The 15,889-nt window shown below is 40.7% G+C and overlaps 1 protein-coding gene across 5 annotated transcripts in view; it reads right to left on the bottom strand.

Annotated features, from left to right (window-relative positions):
- Positions 1-15,889, bottom strand: part of per (period circadian regulator) — a 99,603-nt gene that overhangs the window by 17,154 nt on the left and 66,560 nt on the right. For 3 of the 5 annotated variants that reach the window (XM_071685206.1, XM_071685207.1, XM_071685209.1), the window contains exons 14-17: positions 14,282-14,364; positions 13,559-13,700; positions 4,183-4,408; positions 1,076-1,239 (exon numbers count right to left, since the gene is read on the bottom strand). In XM_071685206.1, the coding sequence (XP_071541307.1) occupies positions 1,076-1,239; positions 4,183-4,408; positions 13,559-13,700; positions 14,282-14,364 (615 nt within the window). The remainder of the gene's footprint in view (positions 1-1,075; positions 1,240-4,182; positions 4,409-13,558; positions 13,701-14,281; positions 14,365-15,889) is intronic. The other 2 variants (XM_071685208.1, XM_071685211.1) reach the window with 1 other exon arrangement.

Raw genomic sequence — 15,889 nt, 5'->3', positions numbered from 1 at the left:
TTCACAGCTTTTGGTTTTGATTGGTCAAGTACATCCCATCTTTCCTTAAATTAATGTTCACAACATATGTGAGAGTATCAGTATTAGTTAGAGATGAAGCAGAATCACCATCAAATGACACACTTGGCTACACTTACCTTTTCGCAGTCAAATTAGTGGTAAATCTAGGAAATCTAGTGAATCTAATGGTCCCTTCAGAACATTTCTGGGTTTATCTTGCAAAATTCTGGGGATTTCTAGGACCACATCACATATCATACTCACATTCCAACTCATACTCCCCAACCACATCCACCTTATCAATGGACTGGTTCAGTCTACTAACAGCATATCATAGCAGTCTCAACATTATCATATGGATGCAAGACATGAGCTATAAGTAAAACTGAGCTGATAGAGGTAGATGTGTTAGAAATTAAATGTTTGAGGACAATATGTGGTGTGAGTTGGTTTGATCATGTAAGCAATGAAAGGGAAAGAGAAAGGTGTGGTAATAAAAATTGTGTGGTTGAGAGACCTGAAGAGGGTGTGCTGCAATAGTTTGGACATATGGAGAGAATGAGAAAAGAAAGTTGTTGACAAAGAAGATATATGTGTTAGAAATGGGGAGAACAGGGAGAATGGTCGGACCAAACTGGAGACGGAAGGATGGAGCGAAAAAGATTTTGAGTGATCAAGGCCTGGACGTGCAGGAGGATGAAAGGTGTGCACCAGATAGAATGAACTGGAATGATGCAGTATACAGATATAATACATAAATATAAAAACACACAATAAATAATAATGAAACTATGAATCAAATGACTTTGAGGTCATTGGAAACTTAAGGATGGGCCATTCTGATAACTGTTTCTTTGCATACACCTTAAAGCCTTGGAACTCTCTACCATCTCACATCTTTCCCATGTTACTTTCTAAAACACTGGCTTTTCACTTTCTTAGAAATTCATAAATAATCTTCCTTGCCCTTTCTTTTTCCCTTTCATTAACTCTTTATATTCCAATTAAGGTCAACCTTGATGTGGACTTCTGTCAATGACTGGAACCTCCATAAGAAAAAAATATTGTAACTTACCCACAAGGTGGAATGTAACTTTTATTTTCTGCCTGCATCCACATATCAGCTGATGATGGTTTGAGAGAAGAACCTGAACCAGCAGCAGATGATGCAAGAAATGGTTGCTTGTTTGCAGATGCCTCATGGTCCAAAACAGCACCAGACCGCTTTATGCCCCCACTCTATAATCAAAATGAGCAAAATGTGTCTTAACTTTCTGTAAAAGATCATATGTCTCCTCTAATATACTAGCAAAACATACATACATACATACATACATAGTAAGACATATACAGGGGTCAACGTGGTGTCAATGGACTGAACCAGGATACGTGAAGCGTCTGGGGTAAGCCATGGAAAGTTTTGTGGGGCCTGGATGTGGAAAGGGAGCTGTGGTTTCGGTGCATTATACATGACAGCTAGGGACTGAGTGTGAATGAATGTGGCCTTTGTTGTCCTTTCCCAATGCTACCTCGTGCGCATGCGGGGAGAGGGGTTGTCATTTCATGTGTGGCAGGGAGGTGACGGGAATGGATAAAGGCAGCAAGTATGAATTATGTACATGTGCATATATGTATCTGTATGTATATATATGTATACATTGAAATGTATAGGTATGTATATGTGCGTGTGTGGACGTGTATGTATATACATGTGTATATAAACAGATATTCCTATCCTCATCATTCAACCCCAAGACCTCTTTTACAGAGCTCCTCCAGCTTCAAGGATACACACCACACAAGGTCAAGGAAATGAAGAACTAACTACCTTGGAGCAAGAAGGTCCTTGGCAAGATTGTCAATGTACTGATGATAACTAAACCTCACTGAAAGTGTCTTCTCAATCACAGTGTAACCACTTTCGGGTGGAGTCTGGTTAACACCCTTATACACCGAGTCCGCACTATACCAGTGATAAAATTAAAAGTATCAACTTATGCAAATAGCAAAAATTCAGTTATGCACGCAGATAATCATTCAAATTTATCACTCAAACTACTTTCAGATGTATACTTTAGCCTGCCCAACAGCCAGTGCCAAATGTGCCAGACTACTTTTCAATCTGCTGCGCTTGTGTTCATGCAGTGAGCACCAACTACGATGTGACTTTACTGGTTTCCACTCTCCATGAATATATTGATTCTCATGCCTCTGTTTCAATCTGCTGTCTTCTGTCTACATGTGCTACCTGTAAGGAGTGTTCTGAAATACAAGTGTGCTGGCCTTTATTTTGAGTCTAATGATCACCGTTAACTGACCATCATGAGTTGCAAGCAACCTGCTAGTTCCTCCTTGAGTCTCCTTGAATTCTACCTCTCTTATCAAAAAGCAGAAGGAAGGAAGTAAAGTGTTTTAGATATCTGGGAGTGGATCTGGCAGCGGATGGAACCATGGAAGTGGAAGTGAATCATAGGCTGGGGGAGGGGACGAAAATCCTAGGAGCCTTGAAGAATGTGTGGAAGTCGAGAACATTATCTCGGAAAGCAAAAATGGGTATGTTTGAAGGAATAGTGGTTCCAACAATGTTGTATGGTTGCGAGGCGTGGGCTATGGATAGAGCTGTGCGCAGGAGGGTGGATGTGCTGGAAATGAGATGTTTGAGGACAATGTGTGGTGTGAGGTGGTTTGATCGAGTAAGTAATGTAAGGGTAAGAGAGATGTGTGGAAATAAAAAGAGCGTGGTTGAGAGAGCAGAAGAGGGTGTTTTGATTTTGAAATGGTTTGGGCACATGGAGAGAATGAGTGAGGAAAGATTGACCAAGAGGATATATGTGTCGGAGGTGGAGGGAACGAGAAGTGGGAGACCAAATTGGAGGTGGAAAGATGGAGTGAAAAAGATTTTGAGTGATCGGGGCCTGAACATGCAGGAGGGTGAAAGGAGGGCAAGGAATAGAGTGAATTGGATCGATGTGGTATACCGGGGTTGACGTGCTGTCAGTGGATTGAATCAGGGCATGTGAAGCGTCTGGGGTAAACCATGGAAAGTTGTGTGGGGCCTGGATGTGGAAAGGGAGCTGTGGTTTCGGGCATTATTGCGTGACAGCTGGAGACTGAGTGTGAACGAATGGGGCCTTTGTTGTCTTTTCCTAGTGATACCTCGCACACATGAGGGGGGAGGGGGTTGGTATTCCATGTGTGGCGAGGTGGCGATGGGAATGAATAGGGGCAGGCAGTGTGAATTGTGTGCATGGGTATATATGTATGTCTGTGTGTGTATATATATGTGTACATTGAGATGCATAGGTATGTATATTTGCGTGTGTGGGCGTGTGAGTGTGTACATTGTGTATGGGGGTGGGTTGTGCCATTTCTTTCGTCTGTTTCCTTGCGCTACCTCGCAAACGCGGGAGACAGCGACAAAGCAAAATAAAAAAGAAAAAAAACATACATACCTCTGGAGTCTAAAAAAAAACAAGAGAAATATCCAAGGACATGAAGTCAAGTCCTTGTATCACCAAACACAAGCCTATTCTCTGAGCTTACTCACTTTTACCAAACTCTTCCCACCCCTATCATTCCCTCTATTTCTACAGTCTCCACAAATTTTCACACTTGCCTTCACCAAGGAGTCATCAGATATCCCACGAGCAGCCCCTCTTAGCACACTCACATCCTAGACTCTCTTTATCATCCCTATAAATAAGTGTAGAATCTAATAATGCCTTCTCAGCATCAACCTCATTAACCCACATATACTTATGATACTTACACAGTTCTCTCTTTTTCAAACCGGTATTCCCAATCGAAAGACATATTTCAAAAAAGACCACCATTAACTGCTCACCATTTTCATTTACACCAGGTATTCATGCCCAACAATTAGACTTTCAACAGCCACATCATCCATTCTTGTATTCAGGACATTTGTCACTAATATTCAGTCCCTTACATCCACGTTCCTGCTTCTCTTTACTCTTCTAGCTACAAGGTACATTAGCACTAATATTCACCCACTAGGAGAGGTGTAATGGTCATTCAGGCTGTTGCTGGCCACTCAAGAGCTCTACTAATAGTTGTAGACTTTGCAACTTCTTACAATAGAATGTGAACCTTGTCACTAAACAAATAATATGAAAGTTAAAATCACAGTAACAACAAATGAGGAAAAAAACAATAGCTTACACGTTCAACTGGTTTCTTCACAGGTTTCTTCACTGTTTTCATTTTACACTTGTCCTTGTATGACTTGCCTCCAGTCTGCTGTCGCAGCATGAATATCTTCTGCATGTCAGCATTGTGTCTGCATAATACTTCCTCTGTCAACTGGACATGGCGGTATGAACGTCCATTACTTGATGTTCTGCCTGTGTCTCCACTTCCGCTTCCATTCCCAGTGCTTTCTGATTTTCTGATATTGGTGAGAAAAATAAATAGGTCTTATAAGAGAAACTCACTGTAATGTGAATAGCAACTTCTAGTTGCAGAGAATGACAACAATGGAAGATTATGTAGAGTACAAGCATCAGTGAGTGTGCATGATGCAAATATTGTTTAGAACTTCAAAGTAAAGATATTCACAAATACCTGTGATACGCAAGCAAACAGAAGACAAGGTGGACATGATCATAACTGACATTTTTCTGGGAAGAAAGAATGTGACAGGTAGCGAGTATGCTCTACAGTCTGTAAGAGGGATGAGTAGGGACTAGCCAGGTCAAGTAAATAATCAGTAAGTCAGCCTTTCATCTATGATGATACAGGGTAGACACATGACAGGAAAAAATTTGAGTCTGACAAATAAAAATGTAAAACTTATTTCTCAGAAAAGCCAAACGAGAGGGCTAAAGGTTCTGACAGAAACAGTATAAAGCTGGGAAGAGGTAGTGTGGAATAAAGCATTTAACCCATTCACTGTCCCGATAACAGCTGCATTTTGAATCTGCTGTGTTCAGTTGTTTAATTGGCAAATATATATATATATATATATTTTATTATTATTATTATTATAATAAAAAAAAAAATATATATATATATATATATATACTTCCCAAGTATTCCCTGCGTGTCGTAGAAGGCGACTAAAAGGGAAGGGAGCGGGGGGCTGGAAATCCTCCCCTCTCGTTTTTTTTTTTTTTCCAAAAGAAGGAACAGAGAAGAGGGCCAGGCGAGGATATTTCCTCAAAGGCCCAGTCCTCTGTTCTTAACGCTACCTCGCTGTCGCGGGAAATGGCGGATAGTATGAAAAAAAAAAAAAAATATATATATATATATATATATATATATATATATATATATATATACATATATATATATATCTCTCCTACTTACATAAGTATACTTATGTATATCTCGCTTTTTAAACCAGGTATTCCCAATCATCAGTCCTTTTTCAGCACATAAATCTACAAGCTCTTCACCATTTCCATTTACAACACTGAACACCCCATGCATACCAATTATTCCCTCAACTGCCACATTACTCACCTTTGCATTCAAATCACCCATCACTATAACCCGGTCTCGTGCATCAAAACCGCTAACACACTCATTTAGCTGCTCCCAAAACACTTGCCTCTCATGATCTTTCTTCTCATGCCCAGGTGCATATGCACCAATAATCACCCACCTCTCTCCATCAACTTTCAATTTTACCCATATTAATCGAGAATTTACTTTCTTACATTCTATCACATACTCCCACAACTCCTGTTTCAGGAGTATTGCTACTCCTTCCCTTGCTCTTGTCCTCTCACTAACCCCTGACTTCACTCCCCAGACATTTCCAAACCACTCTTCCCCTTTACCCTTGAGCTTCGTTTCACTCAGAGCCAAAACATCCAGGTTCCTTTCCTCAAACATACTACCTATCTCTCCTTTTTTCACATCTTGGTTACATCCACACACATTTAGGCACCCCACTCTGAGCCTTCGAGGAGGATGATCACTCCCCGCGTGACTCCTTCTTCTGTTTCCCATTTTAGAAAGTTAATACAAGGAGGGGAGGATTTCCGGCCCCCCGCTCCCGTCCCCTCTAGTCGCTTTCTACGACACGCGAGGAATACGTGGGAAGTATTCTTTCACCCCTATCCCCAGGGATAATATACATATATATATACACATACACACACACACACACACACACACATATGCACATACACACACACACACACACATACATATATATACATATGAAAAATGTAAGAACAATTTAGAGATGGCCAGAGAGCGTTATTGGATTACGTGTTAATTGACAGGCGTGCGAAAGAGAGACTTTTGGATGTTAATGTGCTGAGAGGTGCAACTGGAGGGATGTCTGATCATTATCTTGTGGAGGCTAAGGTGAAGATTAGTATGGGTTTTCAGAAAAGAGGAGTGAATGTTGGGGTGAAGAAGGTGGTGAGAGTAAGTGAGCTTGGGAAGGAGACCTGTGTGGGGAAGTACCAGGAGAGACTGTGTACAGAATGGAAAAAGGTGAGAACAATGGAAGTAAGGGGAGTCGGGGAGGAATGGGATGTATTTAGGGAATCAGTGATGGATTGCGCAAAAGATGCTTGTGGCATGAGAAGAGTGGGAGGTGGGCTGTTTAGAAAGGGTAGTGAGTGGTGGGATGAAGAAGTAAGAGTATTAGTGAAAGAGAAGAGAGAGGCATTTGGACGATTTTTGCAGGGAAAAAATGCAATTGAGTGGGAGAAGTATAAAAGAAAGAGACAGGAGGTCAAGAGAAAGGTGCAAGAGGTGAAAAAAAGGGCAAATGAGAGTTGGGGTGAGAGACTATCAGTAAATTTTAGGGAGAATAAAAAGATGTTCTGGAAGGAGGTAAATAGGGTGCGTAAGACAAGGGAGCAAATGGGAACTTCAGTGAAGGGCGTAAATGGGGAGGTGATAACAAGTAGCGGTGATGTGAGAAGGAGATGGAATGAGTATTTTGAAGGTTTGTTGAATGTGTCTGATGACAGAGTGGCAGATATAGGGTGTTTTGGTCGAGGTGGTGTGCAAAGTGAGAGGGTTAGGGAAAATGATTTGGTAAACAGAGAAGAGGTAGTAAAAGCTTTGCGGAAGATGAAAGCCGGCAAGGCAGCAGGTTTGGATGGTATTGCAGTGGAATTTATTAAGAAAGGGGGTGACTGTATTGTTGACTGGTTGGTAAGGTTATTTAATGTATGTATGACTCATGGTGAGGTGCCTGAGGATTGGCGGAATGCGTGCATAGTGCCATTGTACAAAGGCAAAGGGGATAAGAGTGAGTGCTCAAATTACAGAGGTATAAGTTTGTTGAGTATTCCTGGTAAATTATATGGGAGGGTATTGATTGAGAGGGTGAAGGCATGTACAGAGCATCAGATTGGGGAAGAGCAGTGCGGTTTCAGAAGTGGTAGAGGATGTGTGGATCAGGTGTTTGCTTTGAAGAATGTATGTGAGAAATACTTAGAAAAGCAAATGGATTTGTATGTAGCATTTATGGATCTGGAGAAGGCATATGATAGAGTTGATAGAGATGCTCTGTGGAAGGTATTAAGAATATATGGTGTGGGAGGCAAGTTGTTAGAAGCAGTGAAAAGTTTTTATCGAGGATGTAAGGCATGTGTACGTGTAGGAAGAGAGGAAAGTGATTGGTTCTCAGTGAATGTAGGTTTGCGGCAGGGGTGTGTGATGTCTCCATGGTTGTTTAATTTGTTTATGGATGGGGTTGTAAGGGAGGTAAATGCAAGAGTCCTGGAAAGAGGGGCAAGTATGAAGTCTGTTGGGGATGAGAGAGCTTGGGAAGTGAGTCAATTGTTGTTCGCTGATGATACAGCGCTGGTGGCTGATTCATGTGAGAAACTGCAGAAGCTGGTGACTGAGTTTGGTAAAGTGTGTGGAAGAAGAAAGTTGAGAGTAAATGTGAATAAGAGCAAGGTTATTAGGTACAGTAGGGGTGAGGGTCAAGTCAATTGGGAGGTGAGTTTGAATGGAGAAAAACTGGAGGAAGTGAAGTGTTTTAGATATCTGGGAGTGGATCTGTCAGCGGATGGAACCATGGAAGCGGAAGTGGATCATAGGGTGGGGGAGGGGGCGAAAATTTTGGGAGCCTTGAAAAATGTGTGGAAGTCGAGAACATTATCTCGGAAAGCAAAAATGGGTATGTTTGAGGGAATAGTGGTTCCAACAATGCTGTATGGTTGCGAGGCGTGGGCTATGGATAGAGATGTGCGCAGGAGGATGGATGTGCTGGAAATGAGATGTTTGAGGACAATGTGTGGTGTGAGGTGGTTTGATCGAGTAAGTAACGTAAGGGTAAGAGAGATGTGTGGAAATAAAAAGAGCGTGGTTGAGAGAGCAGAAGAGGGTGTTTTGAAATGGTTTGGGCACATGGAGAGAATGAGTGAGGAGAGATTGACCAAGAGGATATATGTGTCGGAGGTGGAGGGAACGAGGAGAAGAGGGAGACCAAATTGGAGGTGGAAAGATGGAGTGAAAAAGATTTTGTGTGATCGGGGCCTGAACATGCAGGAGGGTGAAAGGAGGGCAAGAAATAGAGTGAATTGGAGTCATGTGGTATACAGGGGTTGACGTGCTGTCAGTGGATTGAAGCAAGGCATGTGAAGCGTCTGGGGTAAACCATGGAAAGCTGTGTAGGTATGTATATTTGCGTGTGTGGACGTGTGTATGTACATGTGTATGGGGGGGGGGGGTTGGGCCATTTCTTTCGTCTGTTTCCTTGCGCTACCTCGCAAACGCGGGAGACAGCGACAAAGTATAAAAAAAAAAAAAAAAAAAAAAAAAAAAAAAAATATATATATATATATATATATATATATATATATATATATATATATTTGGTAAATTATATGGGAGGGTATTGATTGAGAGGGTGAAGGCATGTACAGAGCATCAGATTGGGGAAGAGCAGTGTGGTTTCAGAAGTGGTAGAGGATGTGTGGATCAGGTGTTTGCTTTGAAGAATGTATGTGAGGAATACTTAGAAAAGCAAATGGATTTGTATGTAGCATTCATGGATCTGGAGAAGGCATATGATAGAGTTGATAGAGATGCTCTGTGGAAGGTATTAAGAATATATGGTGTGGGAGGCAAGTTGTTAGAAGCAGTGAAAAGTTTTTATCGAGGATGTAAGGCATGTGTACGTGTAGGAAGAGAGGAGAGTGATTGGTTCTCAGTGAATGTAGGTTTGCGGCAGGGGTGTGTGATGTCTCCATGGTTGTTTAATTTGTTTATGGATGGTGTTGTTAGGGAGGTGAATGCAACAGTTTTGGAAAGAGGGGCAAGTATGAAGTCTGTTGGGGATGAGAGAGCTTGGGAAGTGAGTCAGTTGTTGTTCGCTGATGATACAGCGCTGGTGGCTGATTCATGTGAGAAACTGCAGAAGCTGGTGACTGAGTTTGGTATAGTGTGTGAAAGAAGAAAGTTAAGAGTAAATGTGAATAAGAGCAAGGTCATTAGGTACAGTAGGGTTGAGGGTCAAGTCAATTGGGAGGTAAGTTTGAATGGAGAAAAACTGGAGGAAGTAAAGTGTTTTAGATATCTGGGAGTGGATCTGGCAGCGGATGGAACCATGGAAGCGGAAGTGGATCATAGGGTGGGGGATGGGGCGAAAATCCTGGGAGCCTTGAAGAATGTGTGGAAGTCGAGAACATTGCCTCAGAAAGCAAAAATGGGTATGTTTGAAGGAATAGTGGTTCCAACAATGATGTGTGGTTGCAAGGCGTGGGCTATGGATGGAGTTGTGCGCAGGAGGGTGGATGTGCTGCAAATGAGATGTTTGAGGACAATGTGTGGAGTGAGGTGGTTTGATCGAGTAAGTAACGTAAGGGTAAGAGAGATGTGTGGAAATAAAAAGAGCGTGGTTGAGAGAGCAGAAGAGGGTGTTTTGAAATGGTTTGGGCACATGGAGAGAATGAGTGAGGAAAGATTGACCAAGAGGATATATGTGTTGGAGGTGGAGGGAACGAGGAGAAGTGGGAGACCAAATTGGAGGTGGAAAGATGGAGTGAAAAAGATTTTGTGTGATTGGGGCCTGAACATGCAGGAGGGTGAAAGGAGGGCAAGGAACAGAGTGAATTGGATCGATGTGGTGTACCGGGCTTGACGCGCTGTCAGTGGATTGGGACAGGGCGTGTGGGGCGTTTGGGGTAAACCATGGAAAGCTGTGTAGGTATGTATATTTGCGTGTGTGGACGTATGTATATACATGTGTATGGGGGTGGGTTGGGCCATTTCTTTCAAACTATTCACCATTTCCCGCATTAGCGAGGTAGCGTTAAGAACAGAGAACTGGGCCTTTGGGGGAATATCCTCACCTGGCCCCCTTCTCTGTTCCTTCTTTTGGAAAAAAAAAATGAGGGGAGGATTTCCAGCCCCCGCTCCCTCCCCTTTTAGTCGCCTTCTACGACACGCAGGGAATACGTGGGAAGTGTTCTTTCTCCCCTATCCCACACGTCCACACATGCAAATATACATACCTATACATCTCAATGTACACATATATATACACACACAGACACATACATATATACCCATGCACACAATTCACAATGTCTGCCTTTATTCATTCCCATCGCCACCTCGCCACACATGGAATACCATCCCCCTCCCCCCTCATGTGTGCAGGGTAGCACTAGGAAAAGACAACAAAGGCCCCATTCGTTCACACTCAGTCTCTAGCTGTCATGCAATAATGCCCGAAACCACAGCTCCCTTTCCACATCCAGGCCCCACACAGCTTTCCATGGTTTACCCCAGACGCTTCACATGCCCTGATTCAATCCACTGACAGCACGTCAACCCCGGTATACCACATAGATCCAATTCACTCTATTCCTTGCCCGCCTTTCACCCTCCTGCATGTTCAGGCCCCGATCACTCAAAATCTTTTTCACTCCATCTTTCCACCTCCAATTTGGTCTCCCACTTCTCCTCGTTCCCTCAACCTCCACCACATATATCCTCTTGGTCAATCTTTCCTCACTCATTCTCTCCATGTGCCCAAACCATTTCAAAGCACCCTCTTCTGCTCTCTCAACCACGCTCTTTTTATTTCCACACATCTCTCTTACCCTTACGTTACTTACTCGATCAAACCACCTCACACCACACATTGTCCTCAAACATCTCATTTCCAGCACATCCATCCTCCTGCGCACAACTCTATCCATAGCCCACGCCTCGCAACCATACAACATTGTTGGAACCCCTATTCCTTCAAACATACCCATTTTTGCTTTCCGAGATAATGTTCTCGACTTCCACACATTCTTCAAGGCTCCCAGAATTTTCACCCCCTCCCCCACCCTATGATCCACTTCTGCTTCCATGGTTCCATCCGCTGCCAGATCCACTCCCAGATATCTAAAACACTTTACTTCCTCCAGTTTTTCTCCATTCAAACTTACTTCCCAATTGACTTGACCCTCAATCTTACTGTACCTAATAACCTAATATATATATATATATATTTTTTTTTGCTTTGTCACTGTCTCCCGCGTTTGCGAGGTAGCGCAAGGAAACAGATGAAAGAAATGGCCCAACCCACCCCCATACACATGTATATACATACACATCTACACACGCAAATATACATACCCATACATCTCAATGTACACATATATATACACACACAGACACATACATATATACACATGCACACAATTCACACTGTCTGCCTTTATTCATTCCCATCGCCACCTCCCCACACATGGAATAACATCCCCCTCCCCCTCATGTGTGCGAGGTAGCGCTAGGAAAAGACAACAAAGGCCCCATTCGTTCACACTCAGTCTCTAGCTGTCATGCAATAATGCCTGAAACCACAGCTCCCTTTCCACATCCAGGCCCCACAGAACTTTCCATGGTTTACCCCAGACACTTCACATGCCCTGATTCAATCCATTGACAGCACGTCGACCCCGGTATACCACATCGATCCAATTCACTCTATTCCTTGCCTGACTTTCACCCTCCTGCATGTTCAGGCCCCGATCACTCAAAATCTTTTTTTTTTTCATACTATTCGCCATTTCCTGAATTAGCAAGGTAGCAGGTTTAACAGAGCCACCGACATTGACTCTTTCATGAATATAAATATATATATATATAAAACTGGAGTTTAATGACATTAATTCTGCATAAGTGAAGATAACAATCAACAAGATCTGGTTACATTTGTAGGTGTGAATGAATTAATCCAAACTTTTTTTTACTTCATCTGCTGGAAATGTATCCCTGTAATACATCAGTATTGATGTCAACTAGTCATTTTAAATCTATTAATCTATTATCCTCAATCTATTCATGTTTACAAGGGTGGATCAAGAGCAAAAACCATACAAGACCATGCTGTGTTTTTTCAGTGCCAATTCAACTTATAAACTACAAAACTAAAGACAACAAAGCCCTGAACCCTACTTAAACTTTATCAACTAACCATATGTAACTAACACTTATCTCAAAGATAACTTCATAACCTCAGATGGTCCACTCATTACAATTGTTAACCCTTCAAGCCCTCCACCTACCTATAAGAAACTTAAACTCTTGTATCTGAATCTTGTACGATCCTTACAAAAATCCTTCATCTTTATGAAATACACTCCTTAGAGTGATATTTTAATCATTCACACATAGCCAACTTTCCCATTAGAACATTCCATGTAACTCTTTAAATCCAAGACATCTGACATCTACATACACTTCCTAGCATATGATCAGAGAACAGATCTTTCACTCAAGTGTTCAGTGTCCAAAACAGAATGGGAAAGTACAGATATACCCTGTCTTTCTTCAATCAATCTCTCTACTTACCTAAAGATAACTCTTTCTTTGGTACATATGTCTATTCAGTATGCCATTTTCAACATGCACAACATGACTCAAAGCAAAATTTTCAGTGAACTTTTATAGAATCTCTCTCTCTCTCTCTCTCTCTCTCTCTCTCTCTCTCTCTCTCTCTCTCTCTCTCTCTCTCTCTCTCCATATATCATTACATCATTCCTTGCCTTTAAGGTAAAGCAGCAGATGCAAAACCTCCCTCAAATATTCTGACAACTAACCATTTCAAAATCTTCCAGTCAACAGATTCACCAACAACATGCAAAACTTTTGCAGAAAAAATTCATGTTCAATTGTCTATAAAATCAAAGAAGCAGTCATAACCTGCCTGCACTATGAGAAAGAAATAGGGGAAAAGATTCAAACAGTGAAGAAAAACTTGAGGGGCATGAGAAGACAGAAAAAAAGGAGAAAAAATAAAGATAAAAATGGACACTGGTAATTCTTGAAAGGTAGTACAGTCTTTGCCTGACTATCTTCTGGATTCTTGCATGAAAGTGGCCATAGAAGGGATCTTTGCCTGACTATCTTCTGGATTCTTGCATGAAAGTGGCCATAGAAGGGAATCAAAATTAGGAAAGAAATTTTTTCCATTAGGAGTGTTTCCAAAGACAATCGAGGCTAACCCATCAGTAAAATGAAAGATAAAGAATGAATAAACAAAAAATTCAGTCCAACATACAAAAACAAAACAAGTGAATGAAACTAAACTAAAATGAAGGAAAACCTTCTTTACCTGGTGTGATCACAGTTATCACCGGAACCCGAACCAGACTGGGACTGAGAGTGAGTCTGTGAATGCGAAAGTGTCTGCGACTGCTTGTGATTTCCTGAACCATCACACAAAGAAAAGGCAGGATGGGAGATACTCTTGATATCTTAGGAGAAAGATAAATTAATACTAACCTTGCAGGCAAACCCAAAGAATGAAAAAAAAAGAAAAAAAAAAAGCAAGAGTATATTAATCCTTGATGCCTGACCATAGTTAGCATTAATCTAAATATTTAACATGCAATATTAACTAATGAATAAGGCAAATATTTCATCTTCATAAATGCTGAACACAAATATCAATAATACAATACATGCCTCAGAAAAGATAAATTCTGGGAAAATAACAAGCCTTTGCTGTAAAGCAGCATCTGTCACTAGTGATGTAGTTTAATTCAATATTAGTGAAAAAAAAATTCTAAGATTCCACTCTACCATATAGTGTATTTGTTTATATATTCAAAACTGAACTAACTGCATACACCAGGTTTTCTGCCAGAATGGAATATGAGCAGCTTATGCTACATCTCCATATAAATTATTCCTCCATATTCAAAGCATCATATAAATGAACAAGCAGTGATACAAACTAAACATCTAAGAATGATAAACATAATAGGAACATTTCTTTCTCGTAAATTTTTTTTTCACAAGTCATTCCACACACCTACAAGTGTTCTACACTTACCTAAACTTCCCAAATGTGACACTTCCATCTTACTGTCACCACTTTCATCGGAAGAAACAGTCTTAGGGTGGCTTCTGAAAAATCTGAAAGTAAAGAAATTAGATGTTAAGTAATGTACGCTTATATCACATTTTGATACACCTAACTATGTGCAAATGTAAAAAGTAATCCAGAGTGTCATGTAGATGTGATATATTTGCAGCAGATACATGACATACTGCAATTATAAAAACAACAATATTGTTTTACATAGTATTCTTGTTCAAGAAAGATCAACCGATATCTGAGCAACAAAATGCCTCCACCTAATTCATACCCTCCGAAAAGGGAAGAAGATAAGAGTTTTACCAGGAACTAAAGCTCATGACATATAAATGTACATATAATAAGAAACCTTAAGCATTAAAATAAAATTCAGTGTTTCTCAAACCTCCCAAACAGAAACATTTTCAAACATGCTAAGCATATATCCTTAACATAAAATGCTGCTCCACCTTAACTCATGCTGCAACTGAAAGGGTACAAACAATGTTTAGTTGAAAGCCAATATCATCTATTTGAGAAATAAAGTTTCCTATCAAACTATCCAGATAGATAGATAGAATAAATAAATAGTTCCCATAAATCAAATATAATTAATTTGAAAAAGTGACGGGAAACTATCGATCAACAACTTCAAATCAAAGTGTATGTAATCTCTCTGCTTCTACTACGCTTGATCAATGCATTGATGACATATGCCAAGTTTGATCAAAATTTAACATGAACTAACAAATTCAACAACTGGAAATGCATTCTGTAGCATTCTTGCTGTAGTGTAATGATGATGCTTCTTTAACTCTGAGTTTAAGATCAATAAAATCCCTGGTATTGCCTAGTTTAATAAGAATGGAAAATCACTTAAGGTTAGAAACTATGGTTCAGAATATAGATATGGATTTCTAAAAATGCACAATTTGGCTCCATCTTTAAACTTGAATATCGATAAAATTTGTAATCCTAATAAGTTTGTTCAAAGAATAATTACTTTTAGAAACTAAAGTTATCCCTGGGGATAGGGAGAAAGAATACTTCTCACGTATTCCCTGCCTGTCGTAGAAGGCGACTAAGAGGGAAGGGAGCGGGGAGCTGGAAATCCTCCCCTCTCGTTTTTAATTTTCTAAAAGAAGGAACAGAGAAGGGGGCCAAGTGAGGATATTCCCTCAAAGGCTCAGTCCTCTGTTCTTAACGCTACCTCGCGAACGCGGGAAATGGCGAACAGTATGAAAAAAAAAAAGAAACTAAAGTATGCAAATGATCATATATATGAGATGTATGAATGTCCACTCTAAATTCATACTTCACCCACAGATGAATACAAATAGAAATTCATCAAGTTCCATCCAAAATGTGACCAGACACCAAACTTCAAAAAATAGGTATGAACACACATACTTCTGTGTAATGGTGCTTTTCCTTTATGCCTGTGCTAAGGATCAGGAACAAAAGCTTAGCAAAAGCTGCATATTAGAAAATATAAATCAATGTAAACATACAAATATAACCATGAGTAACTGAAAGAAGTAAAGAAAGTAAGTGAGCCTGGAAAAGAGGCCTGTATGTAGGGAC

This window comes from Panulirus ornatus, chromosome 39 (genome assembly GCF_036320965.1).
Source record: "Panulirus ornatus isolate Po-2019 chromosome 39, ASM3632096v1, whole genome shotgun sequence".
Lineage (NCBI taxonomy): Eukaryota > Metazoa > Arthropoda > Malacostraca > Decapoda > Palinuridae > Panulirus > Panulirus ornatus.
Note: the sequence above shows the minus strand (reverse complement) of the source record. Positions and strands in the feature narration are given on the sequence as shown.